General features: G+C 45.6%; 2 protein-coding genes across 3 annotated transcripts in view; one reads left to right on the top strand and one right to left on the bottom strand.

The window, feature by feature from the left end:
* Dnmt3 (DNA methyltransferase 3) overlaps positions 1 to 17,120 on the bottom strand; it is a 118,248-nt gene that overhangs the window by 18,162 nt on the left and 82,966 nt on the right. The window contains exon 1 of one of the 2 annotated variants that reach the window (XM_083089842.1): positions 3,362 to 3,703. The exons of the other annotated variant lie outside the window; for it this stretch is intronic. Within the exon in view, the coding sequence (XP_082945968.1) occupies positions 3,362 to 3,367 (6 nt within the window). The 5' untranslated portion in view covers positions 3,368 to 3,703. Of the gene's footprint in view, positions 1 to 3,361; positions 3,704 to 17,120 lie in introns of those variants that run through there. 2 annotated transcript variants of the gene reach the window in all.
* Positions 67 to 17,120, top strand: part of Tdg (Thymine DNA glycosylase) — a 108,672-nt gene continuing 91,618 nt past the window's right edge. Inside the window, exon 1 of the mRNA XM_083089864.1 lies at positions 67 to 3,483. Coding sequence (XP_082945990.1) covers positions 3,287 to 3,483 — 197 coding nt within the window. The 5' untranslated portion in view covers positions 67 to 3,286. The remainder of the gene's footprint in view (positions 3,484 to 17,120) is intronic.

Genomic DNA, 17,120 nt, shown 5'->3' with positions numbered 1-17,120 from the left:
TCGAGAAACTGCCAACTTCCGAATATCTCTGCTAAATGTTGACACCCGAAATGCAGCATCATTGATATAATTTTGCGCTCGAAGCCTTGGAATACATTGACCTCGCAAAGTATTTTCAGTAAACGCAGTTAAGAATGCATCATCCGAATCCAAACTCTCGTCAACTATCTGCAATATTTACAGCCTCCTTTATAAGTATAAGAGAGCTCGGCCGAAGTACATACATACTTGTCGTAAACTTTCCGCCGCGGTAACTGTCCGTAACTCGACACACGTAGTCGAAGCCGAGCTGAATCGAGCCAAGTGTGCCTAACTAAGAATCGCTCCATTATACATCACAGACAGTAGTAATGTATTTCGGAAGGCATGAAAAGCCGTATTTACGGCCACGCTGCTGTCAGCACCGTCAGTAGATTACGGAACACGGCGTAAGACGTATCGACGACGTTACCCGACGACGACGAAGACGAAGACGACGGGGATCTAAAAAAAGATCACCTACGTAAATATGTGAGCGCCAGAGTCCGTCCCCTTGTCACATCTTCAAGAATTTGCCGTTGCGACATTCCCTCGCAAATACAATCCCGCCGTTCGCGCGCTCATTTGCATAATGTCCTCGGTCCATAGGTGGAAAGGACGTACGACCCGCGCTGTAAATTCGGCCAGTCTTCGTGGCTGCTGCGCGTACAAAGTGACCGTTATACGTCTCTCTCTCCCTCTCTCGCCCTCTCCCTCTCCCTCTCTCCGTCGCGATGGTGCCTTATCGCAGATGCGGCCGATGTAGCCGCAGGTCGGTTGGCCGAGTAACGATCGCGCTACGATCGATCTATCTCAATCGATCGTCGTGGCGCGTGCCCCGATTTACTATTGATTGCCGGCGATCGATTAGCCCTGTCGAGCTTCGACGGCTATCCTTGGTCGCGGGCGCGGGACGAGGACAGCCGTGAAAGAAGACAAAAATGGAGGATGGAAGGAACGAGACGCACGAGCGGAAAAAGAAGAAGAAGGATGAGGAGAAGGGGCAGCGAGGGGACGGCGGGTGTGGGAGGAAGGCGAGCGCGACGGAGAGAGAGAGAGAGGGAGAGAAATAGAAAGCGACAGAGGGAAGAGTACGTCGATCGAGAAGGAGCGAGACGCGCGGGAGAGAGAGAAGGAAAGGAGCGCGAGGGTTTCGCGGTGGACGCGCGAGAGAGAGAGAGAAGGAGGGAGACGGAGGGGGGGAGGGAAGGAAGCGAGAGAGAGAGCAAGGGAGATGGCGGAGTAGGCGCGAGCGAGCAGCGAAGGACAGACTGCGCCGGACCAGTCGCCGCCGCCACCACTGCCGCCACCGCTGCCGCCACCACTGCCGCTGCCGTCGCCGTCGCCGTGAGGCTTCGAACCCGAACGCGATCGAGCATCGTCGAGCAACGGCGGAAACGTACGAGCGACGCGGTTCGAGCGACCGAGCGAGCGATACGGCCGAGCAGTGCGGTGCCGACTCTTGCTGCCGCGGTTGCAGATTCCGCGGTGTGTGTGTGCGCGCGTGTTTACACGACGAAAGAGAGATAGAAGGAGAGGAGAGAGGGAGAGAGCTCGCGCCCCGCGGAGGCCAGGAGGGCGGAAGAGAAAGAAAGGAGGAGAACGGAGGAGCTCGCGAGGGCGGAGGAGAGGAGAAACGCGAAAAAAGCGACGGGAAGGCAAACTCGTGCGAAGAACGGTGCGTGCACGTCCCTCTCGAGGAGGATCGCGCAACACCGTGAGTACGTACGCGCGTCTCGCTCGTGACGTATCACGAGGCACCGCGAGCCCGAGCGCGAGAGGAAGCCTGGTACCGAGGCCGACCGCCGGCCGACGGAGAAGACGTGTGCGTCGCGCGACGCGGCCGGCAAGCGATAAGCGCGCCAGTCGTTGCATCGCGCGGCTGCCCTTAACGGGGCGTGGGTGCACCACCACACCGCGTCGCACCGACGGTGGTGCGGCGAGACGGCGGGCGGTGCGCGTAATTCAAAAGGTGCGCGCGGCGATCGCGGCGAGAACATGACAGACGACGCGGAGTGCGCGATTTCGAGGCGGCACCGCGTCGCGGCCCGAGAGACGATGATATAAACGCGGCGAGGCGAAACGACAGAGAGAGAGAGAGAGAGAGATAGAGATAGAGAGGGGAATACGCGGGGAGAGAAACTCCTCCTCCGAAAAAAAGAAAGTTCCCAAACGGAGTACGTATCCGCGCGGCCAGTGATCCCGTGTGTGGCTCGCGTGTTGCACGCGCGAGAACGCGTCCGGCGGTGAGTGTGCGTGAGTGCGAGAGGGCCAGGCCGCGCGCGCGCGCGCGCGAGCGAGCGAGCGAGCGAGCGGACTCCGGGTAAGGAAAGAAAGAGAGAAGGCGCGAGTATCGGAGAGACTTTCGCGGCTTCCGGCCTATCGGCGCGGAAGCGGTCCGGCTGGCGAGCGCGGTTTCGCGAGGAGAGGATGCTGGTAACCGAGTCGCCGACGGTCGTTACGAGGAGGACAACGATGACGACCTCGCGGGGTCTCGACTGAGTCGCGCAAAGTGCCGCGTCGCGACCGACGTCGTCGCGACGGTGGCATCGACGAGCGTCATCGTCTCGACGTGCTCGATTGTCGCGATCGTTGACGTTGGGTGCCGACCGGCCGTGAAGCGAGGAACGCGACGAGCCGCGCTCGGCGATCGCCGACGGTGCGTCTCGCGAGGTCTCTCGCGAGAGAAAGTCCGTCGGGCTCGAGCCAAGGCCTCAGTCGCAAAGTCACAGTCCTGTCACGGTTCTCTCCGTTGACGAAACACCATGAGCGAGAGCGTGTCCGAGCGACCGATGACTGTACTCGGATTGTTTCGTCGCTAAAGACTGGATATCGCATCCTGTGACTGTTGGCGATTCTAGCAATTGTGCTGCGCGGGACACGGCGAAGGATATTATTTGCCGGAAGGTTGCGGCAATCGAAAGACTCTCCGCGAGGAGGAGATTGTCGCGATTATTTCGCAATCATCGTAATCAACGTGCTCGGGCGAGGACTTTTTTCTCGGAATCATCCGCGATTCTAATAATCGCCTTCCCGAAGCCCGGTATCGATCCCGGGTCGGATAACGCGGTAACGTTCGCAAGAGCTTTCGTCTCGTCGGAGGACCGCGTATCCGCGTTACGTAAAGGATTACTCGGACCCGTCCCTACTCGCGCGAGAGCGGACCACGTCGAGATCCGAACGCTGGGACGTCGCGACGACGCCGGCCGACGGCGGGGCTGCTTCCCCTAGACACGCATCGACGAACGACGCAAACGACACAGCCGAGATGCAGGTGGCAACGCTGTTCAGGGAGAGCGCTACCCTGCTGGGCGCCTCCAGCCTGGACCCCCCGCAGACTCACCATCATCAGGGTATGCACCAGCCGCAGCAGCAACAACAGCAGCAGCACCAGCAGATGCAGCAGCAGCAGCACGCCACCGACATGCACCTCGTCGGCCACCACATGCAACACCACTACAAGATGTAAGTATCCTCCTCTCTGCCGTTCTTTTCGAGCACTGATCGCCGTGACTGACGACTCTCGCTCGACGCTTCGAAAGTGTTCGACCTTCGGAGCCGAGAGAGCCGCTTGGCGAACGCGGTTACGAGCGCGCGACGGCCAGTCGAGGTATACCGCGTCCAAGTTGCCGGCTTTACGAACGCGAAACGGTAATTTCCGACATTTCTGGGCCTTTAAGAGCGAGAAGCTGCAAGATCTCGCACTTTGCCTCGCCGCGTTAAAATGTATCCCGACGTACAGTTATTTTAGTTTCTCTCGGTGTACGATTTGTATTCCTCGGAACCTTTGGAGAAAAATGAGCAGACGTTAATGCCGAGGTCGATTAGAAAAAAGTGCGAGATTAATACCATCTCGACGCGTTCGATATAATTTATTTTGTTATGGTATAATTTTGACAACTTGTACGAGAGTCGTTTACCTTGAATACAAATTACGGAATTTAAGAAGCGGAAGATCGCGGTTGTCTGAGATGTTGAAGAGAGACATCTCCGATATTTCGCTTTCGTTGGAGGATCGAATAATAATGCAGGCAATTTCGCAACCGGTTGCTTCAATTGTTGTAGAAACCAGGCGGTTTTTGCGGTCAAAATACATAGCATATAACCCATTTCGCTTTTTCCGCCTGGTAGATGCTGTCTAAACACGCCTGGCTTTTGCATCAATACACCAACCACTAAATGGCAAACCATATTCGTACACCAAACTAAACGGCAAATGTTATATTTGCCCGACGCTAAAATCCGTAAAACCCATCTCCGTCCCGAGTAGCGACCTTGACGGCTTCTTACGCACAAATCTTTGCGCCAACTCCGACCGACGGTATAATTTAACAGGTGCGTATGCACATTTCGCGTTGCATTCCTAGATAAGATATCAAGCACAGCGAGAAGTTTTCAAACTAGACTCGCTCGACTTCCGTTTAATTAAGCAATAATCTTAAATTGAATGAGGAGGAACGCGCGGTACTTTGAATCGCGAATGGAAAAATACGAGTCGACGAAGAAAGACTCCGCGATGGTCGTTCTCCCTTATTTCTCTTTGATTGCCGGTCCCAACGAGTGTCGTCGCGCCGTTAAAAGTGTTTATTTGCGTTCGTTGTTGTATCGACATTAACCTTTTAAACGACGCGGTGTCGGGTGGTTCTGCCGCCGGTATCGTCGCCATTCATATTTGTTTTTATCCGCGTGCGCGCACAAAAATATCTTCTAATGGAAGCGGCTGGACGCAATACGGTTTTATGAGCCACATGTTCTCGCAATATACGCGGACAATACGATACGATACGGCGACTTGGATCAGCAGGTGAAATCTCGACGCGACGAGAGAATCTCCCTCTCTCTTTCTCTCTCGTCGACAAGAGCGAAAAATTGTTCTTGCCGCTTCTCTTTCAATATCTCTTGTTTTATGAATGGGATAAGGGGAAAAAGGGTGGAGAGCACGCGGCGGATTTACACGATGTGCCGCGGCAAGAATCTGCCAGACTTTATAAATGATGGCCTCGAGTGGCGTCAAGTACAAGTCGCGCCAACGGTTACGGTAAGAGAAAATCGCGAGGATCGAATGTCATCTCGCACCGGTTACCGTTGCTCTCTGCCGATTTCATCGCGCGAAACACGGGACGTTGAATTTTAAATAATCTTTCGTACGTCTCGTAAGAGAGATATCTCGCGAGATCTCTCTCGTACGTTGAGATAAGAATTTCTAATCGACAAAGTCGCAGGTATCGCTTTAAAACTATCGACGTCTCACTTCGAGAGATGCTCGTCAGATATTTTTCTGAGACGTAGCAGCCGCTTACTTGGAAAGCGGCGAGTCTAAAAATCTTATTCAACGACATCCCGATTCTCGTGTATTATGCAAATTCGATAAGTTACAAAATCAAATTTACGATATATTTATGGAATAAATGACGCTCGAAGGCACCGAGAGAGACCGGTCTATGATTGTACGAAACATTTCTTTTCGAAAGCATCGCAGCGAGCGAACTGATAAGCATGCAAAGTCGACGGTATCGCGAGCAAGGGTCATTTCTTTTCCGAGACGTCGATGAGTCAGTCGCCAAGACAGAAATAACGCTCATGGCGCGTGGTAACGCGGAAAAAAGCGAGAGAACGCGATAACAGGCCAACACGGACAGCGTACGTTCGTTTCACTCCAATTTTGAAATACGGGGGGCCGATCTATCATTCTTGAAAATTGGAGTAAAAGCTCCGCTCTCCCCTTCTCCGTCCTCTTCCTCCCTTTTTTTTTAGTCCGTCAGTATTTACAGCGTTTCTGTCGGTACATGATACATTAAAACAAGCCATCGAACGCATGATAAATCGGACATTTTGCATCGCCGTTCTAGTGTCACCGGTGTCTCTGCAGAGAAAAAAAAGGGGACAAATTTTGATAACGCGACAGCGAGGGTGTTTCGAGGGCCCTCGAATCGATGAGAATTTCATCGAACGAAAGTCCCTCCGAAGAGAAATTTGCATCTTTAAGCGAGAAATTGTGTATCGCTGGCACAATTGTCGCGATCAAACACAACAGTGATTATAAATAAATTTGTTTTCAAACAGTATACTTGAGCTTTTTATATTTTAATCCTTCCTCACAGGCTCTTAATTGATCGCAAATTATTACTCATATTCCTAACTTTTGAATAAACGCACAAATAAATGAGTATCCTTCTGCGTTTTCTCCTTTTCTCTCTCTCTTTCTCTCTACGAAGGATGCTCGCTCGGACAAATATTACCATCGATTACGTCACATGTCTCTTATGACATCGCATCAAATTAAAATTTTGATTAAATCTCTTGATCCAATTGACGTGCAATTTATTTTCAAAAGTATTCAAAAGCAAGGTAGATGAAGATACGGAGAGTTTTGCTGCAGGCATCCGCGAGGAGGAAAATCATCCGGACTTTCATCGAGACGCGAACGGGTCGAGGCGAGAGAATGTTCGCTAGAGTCGCGGCTCGTCGTGTGTTGCGGGTCCCAAACGAAATTTTACGTAACATGTAAATGCGCTCGTCCTGAATGCGGTCGCGTTGCCCCCTCCCCTCCCTCTCTCTCTCTCGTTCGCTCTCTCTTTCCTTCTCTCTCCTGTCGCCTCTCTCGTCTCTTTTTATCGCCGAAGCGGCGCTTATGAAACCAGTTTCGGCGTAGGTCGGCGGCTCTCTCGACTCGGCCGACAAATTTTTTTCTACCGCGAGAGAAAGAGAGAGAGAGAGAGAGAGAAAGAGCGAGGCCCGCCAAGTTCAGAAATATTATCACGTTGTCGCGCTAAAACGACTCTCTTTCTCTCGCAAGAAAATCGCCCGCGAATATCGCGTCGCGCTCTCCTCCACCCATCGAGGTCGAGATGGAAGCTGGCTTCGAGAGCTCCTTTACGAATTTCGTCACGCGCGCTGAAGGGACGCGCTGCCGGCTGGCTCTGAATTTGTATTCGTTGCGCAAGGTCCGGTCGCGCCCTCGTTCCTTAAACAGTATAATTTTGCGGAATCTCGTCTCCCGCGGTCGCGGGAGTGCTCTTTTCCCTCCCCTCTCTCTCTTTCTCTCTCCCTTTCGTCGCGACGTAATCGTCTGGGCGGATTAAATCGCCGAGATATCACCGATGCATTGATAAACTCAGACGGCGGAGAGACATTCGTTCCCGAGGTCGCGAGAATACGAATAAAAAGTTTCACGAATCTTTTGCAAAAATCAAATCCATCCTTGTTGCAAGTACATTGGTATTTAATTCTCGTCAAATTAGATTTAAAAGCAAGTTTCGAGATTATAATTGCGACAACCGACGGGGACACACAAGCCGTTTTACAAGTCATCAGCGTAGGCTGATTGATATGCCAATTGGTCGAATATTCGCCTTCACGGTTTTTTAATTATCGCGAATAATATCGCGCGTGGCATAAAGACGTATAACTCGATTAGCGATATTATGACGTCTCGATGAAATAGCTTAATACAATTTCCATGTAGGACGCGGAGCGTGTCTGACAGTACGATAATTAAAGCGCGCGTTGCTTTATCGTTATCAGGAAAACGTTCCCTTGACTCTGGCTGGCTACTGAAAATTAGTCTCCGGCTAAACTCGATTACCGCGCGATCGGAAATATCGATAGATTTGTTAAATGCTCGCCGCGCGATAAAATGCATAATTCGATCAGCGCGCACGTGCGCAAAATGTATTTAGCAGGCATTAGCGAAGCGACTTTTAATTATTTAATAGAAAATACGTTACATCTTAAAATGTGAAAATACAAACAATTCGGGTATCGCTCGAATCTGTTTTTTTTTCCCAAACGAACCAATGCCTCTTATTATTAGCGTAGCGAAATAAAATTGACAGTTTGATATACTATGCAAATAAGAACCGATAGAGGAGAACCCGCATGATGCATTTTACATTGAAAAGTTTTAATTACGTCATTGAATGACTATAAAAGGATTATTCACATTCACATCTTCTTCGATCCTTCCTTCGCCGAAATTAGATTCGAGGCGTGCTGTGATTAGTATTTAATTGCAAAGTTCTGGCGAGAACGATGCTTGCAAATTTTATCACGTTTCGTCGAGGAACGCGAATGCATTTGCATTCGTCGCGTCGCCATCGCATCGGGTCCGTTCGCGTTCGCAATCCTTAAATTGCGGGACGTAATCAATGGGTAAAATCCGTAGACTTACGCTTCGTGACGGCACACTCAACGACAAATGCTTCCATCAAGTGGTACATGCTCCATATAAATGTCAACGATAACGAAGAAACAGTTTCGTGTAACGTTAATCCTTGCGCTCTCAAACTTCGTTTCCCAATCGGCTTAATATCAGTTTAATTGCGATTCATGCGATAGAAATATAATCTTGCGCTCACCGCGGAAAAGAAAAGACGTGCATTTTCGAATATTATGTAATTTAATCGTTCTTGCCGCGTCATTAAATTATGTTAACGATCTCCCTGCGAAAATAGTCGAGCGGCATCACGAGTCATCGATAAACGGTCCACGTTAATGTGATTCATTAGTCGCTTCATCCTCCAGCGATGCTTTCTCGATTACTTGCGAAAGTGTGCGCTTGCGTGTATCATTTCATAGGCAATATAATTTCATGACGCAATCGTTTTAGGATTCGAGAAGGTTATCGTCGCGAGAGCGCTCCATTTTTGCGGACCCGATGAAATTGACGTAAATGACACGACACGCCGCGAATAATCGCACGGCGCGATAGCGCGAGAGGAGCAACAAGATGCGTCCTCTCTTCTTTATCGAAATGTCGATCGCGAAACTGTCTATAAAAGTTCCATCCCGGCTGTTCTGAAAACCGTCGGTCGCGCGGAAAGGTCGTGATCCTGGAATCAAGTTTCAGTTCGACCCTCCGCGTACTTTCCTCCTCGTTGAAAGTCTGCGTGCTTTCCCGAGAACGACTCCGCCACGTGTCGTTCACAATGTGGCGCACATTTTTCATCGGGACGTCACCGTCTAGTTACTCCAGTTTCCGACAACGGCAAAGTTTCGACGCGACACGCAAGATTCTCTTTTACAATCTTCTCACGGAGCAACAGCGATGATAGTCGAGATACAAAAGGATGTAAGCGTCGAAAAAAAGAGAGCTTGGAGTAAAAGCTGGAGAATAAAATTCTACGTGATATGTGCGATCACGAGGGATGAAAAAGTTATTAGTGCTAAATGAATCACATACATGGAAGGTGAAAAATATTCCCTGCATTTTCAATCTACGATTCTTGTGGCTAGATATAACTAAGAGACAATGATCGCCGTATCGATTGCAAATCTCTAGACATGATCATTAATAAATGAAAACTAATAGTGGTTTTCCTTTTGACGTTAAAGCCATGTCTGGCTATGTAAATTAGCAACGCTACACTTGAACAAGAAGATTGTAAAATATATCTAGTCTCCACGATTTTAATAAATTTTAAAATAGACAAATAAAATAGTGGATAGTCTAAAATTTTTTAAATGATAGTGTTTGCAATCTCCCTCCATATTATATATGTGTATAAATAAGAATAAGAATTATGTAAAATGCACATATCCTTTCATAATCCTTGCATGCAATTGTGTGATACAGACATACTTTTCAATTTTTTTAAAAATAATTTAAGATAAAAAAAGGAAACAGCTGTCAAAATTCTTTCGACTTTATCGCATCAATTTTTATCAATGCCGACACCTAAACAGCGTTCCGCAGTCAGGATGCAGAGACGAGAGCGGGGAGTGTATTTGATGTATAGAAGAGTCTCCGGAGAATTGAAGCCAAACCCGCAAGAAGTTTGGACCAGACTTGAGGGCGCCAATAGGTCAAGGCTATCTGACGCTACCGATGTGTATATATACACACACACACCTACACGATTTACCCGTTTTCCAACAAATTCATTACGAAGTTCCTTGGAGAATACTTGAAGATTAACGACGAAGATAACCGGTGGCTCCATAGAACGCGCATTCGTCACCGCGTTTTTCAAACTTTCTCGCCGCTTGTTCTCTCGCGGCCGGAAACAAGACCGGAACGTTCGACATTTTGGAGCCGTTCTGCGTAAGAGAAAGAGAAAGAGAGAAAAAGAAAGAAGAATGTATATATGCATAGTGAACTGACGTCGTCGTCGTCATCGTCGTCGTCGTCGTCGTCGTTGTCGTCGGCGTCGTCGATGCGGTTGAAAGTAGGCGGAGAGAGCGAGTACGGAGCAAGGACGAATCCTTTACCACGATGACAGGCTTCGCTCTCCGCCTCCTTTCGATCCCGGTATCACAGTGTCGGTTGGCAGGATCATGCTCCTCTCGTGCCGCTTCGTTGCCGACGTCGGGTGGATGCGAAATAGAGAGCGCCGGGTTTTGCAAAATTCTGAAAACTCGCCGCGCGCGGAACGATGAGAAATCAAATTCGCTACACGGATAATTACCTGATGCGTTTAACGCGATTTCACGCCTTCTCGTACTCGAGCTGATCAAACGTAAAGTCTATAATTTTCACGGAGCAGAAGCTCCCCACCTTCTTCCTCGGTCTTTACCAACTTATGTAATTTGCCATGTACAACCTATCATCATTCTTAATCATTGTTACGTCAAGTAACCGGCACTTTTGTTGCCAAATGACAATACATGCGCCTACGGCGAGGATTAATCGTTATTTTATTCTTCTCGAGCTGTAGCTACTAATACGATAATACCGCGTTACAGTTTGAGAAGGTCCGGTCTAAGCGTACAGCGAAGCTGTTAAACGCTCGAAACCATTAATAAATAATGATCAATAACGGTGGCGAGAGCCAACATGCGTTGTAATTCTATATAATTATTGCATGATTCCTTTTGATAAGTTCGCGAGCTGCACGGATATCTGTTATCATCTCCCCAAAATAGCAATATATCAAGCGGTACAATCGATATTTCTGAATATTTAGAACCAATTACGAATAATGAAGAACCGATTACGCTCCTCGATAAAGTGCAAATTCTTTCGTGATACGTTAGCCGATATGTCGCAACGACAAATCTCGACAGCGTGTTATTGCAAATCTGACTATGAAAACACAGCAATGCACGTCGAGTAACTCGACTGTCAACGATTTTACCGTTCGGACTGACATATTTGAGTTGTCGTAATGTAGGTAGCGGAACGAAATTGTCGGTTCTGGAGAATTCAATCGATATGTAATTGGCGATGTGCGCGGCGATCGCGTGGTATTTCCTTGGCAAGACAAAAGCAAACGCGCAACAATAGTACAAGGCTGGCGGCGACAATACAAAATATCGAACGACGATTGCTTCGTAAAGAATGTTTGAGGAACATAAAACTTGGCGAGAAAAACTCGAGAAAAGTTAAACTCGTTGTAAGAAAAACGCGTGTGCAATTTAATTTAGAGGCAAAAGGGAGAGGACCGGAATAAACGATTCTTGCGATAATTTATACCGATAATTCATGTAATACACGCAGAAAATTTTACAATACAAATTACATGAAAAATACATGCTCTTTTACAACATTTATTGTAAAGCTGGAATATAACGTTAGGATATTTATTATCATAAAAATGTTAAATTATGCATTTGTTTTATTGTTTATTAACGATTATGCATTTGTTTGCGCATCCAAATATTTCAATAATTACAATACTCCTTTGTGCAAAAAATATAATAATATTATTGAATAAAAATATCGTGATTTCTTTTATTCGTGTGTTTCACGATTATAAAAATTATATTGTAATTTTTACCGTAATATTTTCTCTTTGTAGGTTTTAAAAAAATTACACGCACAATATCAAATATATTAATTTTTATATTTAAGATACTATAATATTCATAAAATAATTAAATAATAATTATAAAGAGTAATCTCAATTATATGAATTTCTAAAAAAAAATTGTTTCAACGCACGTCAGCATTATATTGATAAATTACATTAACAATTTTTCATAATTAATACGTCAGCTTATGACAAATTCGATATTCAATTTACATTTTGTATGGGGAAAAAAATTCGTTGGAAGCGAAGAGATGAAGGAAACGGCGAAAAATATAAACGAAAAAAACACGTGGCGCATACGACATGGGCGTTTCGTCGCGGATAATATCGCCTGTGGAGGAAACGAAGGGTGGGACGCGGGTACGGACGGTCTCTTCGGGTACGAGGATCGTGGCTAAGAGACACGAATGGAAATACGAGCGAGAAGAACGTAAACGCGCGGCCACGTGTCGCAGATAAATCGTGCCACGCCGATAAATCGACCTTATCAATAAGATCGTCGAGACCTCCCAGCGCTTTCTCTCTTTTTCTTTCTCTCTTCTTTGCTCTCATTCCATCGCGCCGGCATAGTTATTCATATATTCCAAACTTACGGAATACATGAATAACCTACGAAAGTTTCTCAGGTATTCGCGCGAATCGCCTTCGATGAAGCTCCAGGTAAGAGCCGCGGTGACGGCGTTTAGCGTCTCGAAAAAACCGACAGGTGACATGCATCCCATTACATATCTGCCTTCTTCTCCCCTTCCTCCCCCTTCCTCCGCTGCTTCTTTCGGGAAATTATCTCGGATATTTCAGCGGGTGGAAAATCATTTTCTCTCGACGCGCACGAATTTTTCCAGATGTTATAACTCGAGATCTTAAAAAATTTAATATTTTACAGTCCCTCTCGATCGCGCCATAAAAGACTTTTGAAATGATCATTAAATTATCGCTACGCGAATATTGAAATTGAATTCTGAAAGATGATGGAAGGCTCGATTATGATTGCTCCGTTTATTTTCGACATCTTCACATTTGCCATACGATGATTTTTTCTCTTCTCTCTCTCTCTATGAATTATGCTTCGATATATATTATGATTATATTATCCGATCGATGACTGTTGTCACGGATAACGTTGTGAATTATTTGTCACGAGACCTGAAATAATCAATGCGCGAGAGAAATTTTTCTTAATTCTTTAATATCAACGTGTCACACGTATGCCATTATTTGACAGGTGCAAACCTTGGCGTTACAGCTTCGGTTAATTTGATAAGTGCGATCGTATTATGTGGTGGTGATATTCATTTCCATAAAACCGAGAGACCGAGATTTATAATACGAGAAAATGAAATAAGATTATGACGTTCCATCTTCATTATCCAAACTCGCTGTGACATAAGTTTGATCGCGAAAATAGAACGAAAATTTCGTTATCCGTTATTCCACCGTTATTCGTCGAAATAATGTGTCCCTGCGATCTTTTTCCATATTCCGCCGCCTCGCCGAAATGGGTCACCGATGCATAATTTTGCGCTCTTCATTTTTTCGCGATATTACAACATCGCCGGACCAAACCTGACCGATCTCCGTCGAGAATGCGAAAAATCAACGATTCGGAGAGCTCTTGCTCATTAGCGATTCGCATACATTCGCATAAAATCGTCTCTATCGGCTTTGTAAATGATGTGTCGCGGCAGTTAGGACCGTATTATCGCATTATCGTTAATAGTTTCACGAAAAAAGAAGAACAAAGCAACGAAGGATCCGATAATTGCCCAATTATACAACCTTTTTTATACATATATAGACTACATATTTGCATAATTACATCATCTCGCAAATAAAAATGCAATAGATTCTTTTTCCTTTCTTTCTTTTTCGAACTAAATTATTATTGTTATCTGGTTGAAATATGTGATTGCTACTAAGTTTGTGAGAAACAAAAGATTAAAGTGTCGTCATTAGAATTCCAAATATATTTTTTATAAGAGTAATCGAAGCTATTATACTTAAGCTAATCACCATTTTCTTCTGACTCATTACGCGAAATTTTCAGCATATCGCAGAAACTAGATTAGTTTGGGACATTGAGATATATAATTTGCAGAGCGATCAAAATAATGCTACAATTTATAATGATTCCACATAACCATTTGCCATGAAGCACAACTCATTAGAAATCGTTCGAACCATGTTAATTAAGCCATCAGCGGACAAAGATAATTGCACGTTATACCCGCGAAATAATATACGATGTTACGACAGGGCCAGGATGGATATTAAGCCTCGTGCAATATTAAGGTGTCGACAAATTGCGGCAATTATTCTTCCGCGCGCCGCGCGCGCGCACATCGTCGTACTCACGGTTTTAATTGTCCGGACCAAGAGTATTTATCTCGACATTACATTATATTATTCCCGCCGAACGTGACCGTAACCCGCAATTGTTGCGTCAACTTAACGCACCCGTCGCCCGTGCTCCACGCGGCATATCGGCCGATCGTGTTTTACGATCGTTGGCGCCGACCGCGAATTCGACCGATACGCAATTACGGAATTGCCCTCGTATATCATCGACTGGCCCGCTTTCCGCGCGGAAAGGGCCTTCCATACGTCGTTTAACTATACGCGCGAATAGCCGCTGCAAAGTTTCTCGAATAGCGGCCCAAACCGATGATTTCGCGCGTATAATGACGCGAATTTTTTTGCAAAATTCAAAAAAATTCATCAAATATCTATGTAATTTAAAATAAGTCATTGTTGCATTTAGAAAATGGATGGATAGATAAGGTATTGATTTTCGAAAGGAATTTTGAATCAGGAATGTTGCGGTAACGCGCTTTTAATTCTTTCTTCATCTCGGTTTATCTAAAGAATGTTGAGTAAAATTTCACACGTCCGCCCATTCGTGAATCATCGAATAGGAAAAGTATAATATAAAAGGAATCAATGACAATTTGGATACATTTCCGTTTCGCAAACATGTCATTGAGCCTGGCGCGAGAAATCAGGGGGAGGAAGGAGAGTAACGCGATTCTGGCGAGTCGCGAGATCACGTGATCTCCTCTCTCGTACCTGCAACGAGAAACGAGATGCAGCACGGATACCAAAAATATCTCCGCGGTAGCTCACGCACCCACGCTGCTGGTTTCGTTCAACCTCCACGCTTTCGTTTATAACTTGATGTTAAAAGAAACGACAGCGACGAAAATCGTCATCCCCCTTCTGCGTGTGGACATTGTGAAAAAAAGGCGGCAAGCCACAAAAAATCGTCGAGTTACAAAAATCGAGCTTTAATTTCGCTTAAATCGCAAACTCGAAATTCGAAATTCGCATTCACATTGTCCTCCTCTCCTTCTCTCTTTGTTTCTTGTCTTTTTCGTTTCTGCCCCCACGAATCTTTCATCGAATCTTTTTTCCCCTTTACCTCCCTCTGTCCTTTCCCGTCAATTTTTTTCGTTCGTATCCTTTGTATCTTCTTTCTTTCGCGCATTCATTGCTCCGCGTTCTTTTCCTCTTCTCTCTTCTTTATTATTCTCTCCCTCCTGCCGCTTCTCTCTTTATTTTAGCCCGAGGCAAGCATCGAGATGATAACGGCAAGTCGAAGGGGTTCAAGAGGGGTGGCAGAAGAGAGAAAAGGCGAAAAGAGCAGAGGGAAGAGAGGAAGTAGAGACGAGGGGGAAAGACGCGAGAGAGAGAGAGAGGGGGGGAGGATGGAGGAGGAAAAAGTGAAAGAAGAATAGAGAGAGAGGGAATAAGAGAAAGGCAGAGCGAGAGAGGAAAAGTGGAGGAGATAGTGAACAGAGGGTAATAGAGGGGGAGAAGGGGGAGAGTGAGGCGAGATAGAAAATGAACGCCCGTTCGCGCAGAGAGCTCGTCCAACGGGCTTTACTCTCCTCTTCTCTCCGTTCCTCTCCTCTCTTCTCCAGGCTCTCACAAGCCGTGGTTTCGTAACACGCGTCTCTCCCTCGCACAGCATCTCTCACTCTTTTTCTCTCGTTCCATCTCGCTCGGAGAGCACGATACATCGTTATACTACGTATATATATATATATCGCTTCAGAAATTTTGTATCTTGGCAAAGATGCGCGATGGAAACGCAGAATAAAATCTGACGTTAATGGGGTAATAGAGTTTTCTCGTTGTCCTCGTCCGCGCTTCGGCGACGACGTGTCTTAAATAAAAGTAATCTTTAAGCGTGAACTCCTGCAGTATGATCTATAAGCGGCAATTCGTACAGTTGCACACTCGATCGCGCGTAGCTCTCTGGATAAACAAGCAACGACTTTTAAAACACGCGTGGCTGAGACTAGCTCGGAGCTCGCTCAAGTTTACTTTCGATATGTGTTATCTAATTAATTAATAAATAAACATATTATCAATGTCATTGACGTTTCATGCTTGATAAGCGAGTGGCTACTAAAATAATGGTCGATTAATTCGAGTCGATGCAGGGTCTACAAAATTTTTGCTGAAAATAACTAATTGTAAAAATATTCGAAAGATTAAGATTGTAATACACATCGCGTATTCCATTTACTCTCCATTTTATACAAGATACGTAAAATATGTAAAATGGGAACGTTATAGATTTAAAATCTGAGACACGTGAGCCATGTAATGAAATAACTTGAAAAATTTTAGTCAGATATCTCGATAGAAATTATCTGACAAATGTTTGTAAACGTTTTATATATATTTTTATATAAATTAAATTGTGTATATGCATGTATGTTTGTATGCATTCGCTTACGTGCCTCAGTTCAATGGCACGAAATCTTGTATCGAAACGAGGCAATCAAATCTAAACTTTATACTTTCAGCGGGCGCATTTCGCGCAATTCAAAATTGATTAATATCGTCACTTTATATTTTAGTTGACATGATACGTTTCCCAATCAAACGATATTCTTCTTTTTTCTTTACATCGAGTATTATACGATATTATATTACCATTGATTTATAAAGCTATAAAGCAACGCTGGATTTCTGAGGCTTCTCCAAACATGAAATTCATATCGCGGGAAATCGGAGATATTCGCTCGAAAAATGAGAAGAAGCCCCAGATGTGACCGTGTGTGCATGAATTAATATTTCCACTGTTTATCAAATAGATATCAAATCTGAAACAGAGAGAGAGAGAAAGAGAGACAGAGACGATTGGATCGAACGAGACGACGAAAAATTTCGCCGCTTATTTGTGCTTCGCTTCGCGTCTTTCAAATATTAACATCGTCCGATAATCAGGGAGGGGATTAAAATGAGTGAAACTGTGTTGACGCAAATTTTCCGAAATTACGATTCGAATGCTTATAGGATTAACTTTGATACAAAGATTGAAAATGTCCGGATGCGGGAATTTTC

Source organism: Camponotus vicinus, unplaced genomic scaffold, assembly GCF_025532165.1.
Source record: "Camponotus vicinus isolate PSW18456_S1 unplaced genomic scaffold, iyCamVici1.0 SCAF_1, whole genome shotgun sequence".
NCBI lineage: Eukaryota > Metazoa > Arthropoda > Insecta > Hymenoptera > Formicidae > Camponotus > Camponotus vicinus.
This window is presented reverse-complemented; position numbering and strand designations above follow the sequence as displayed.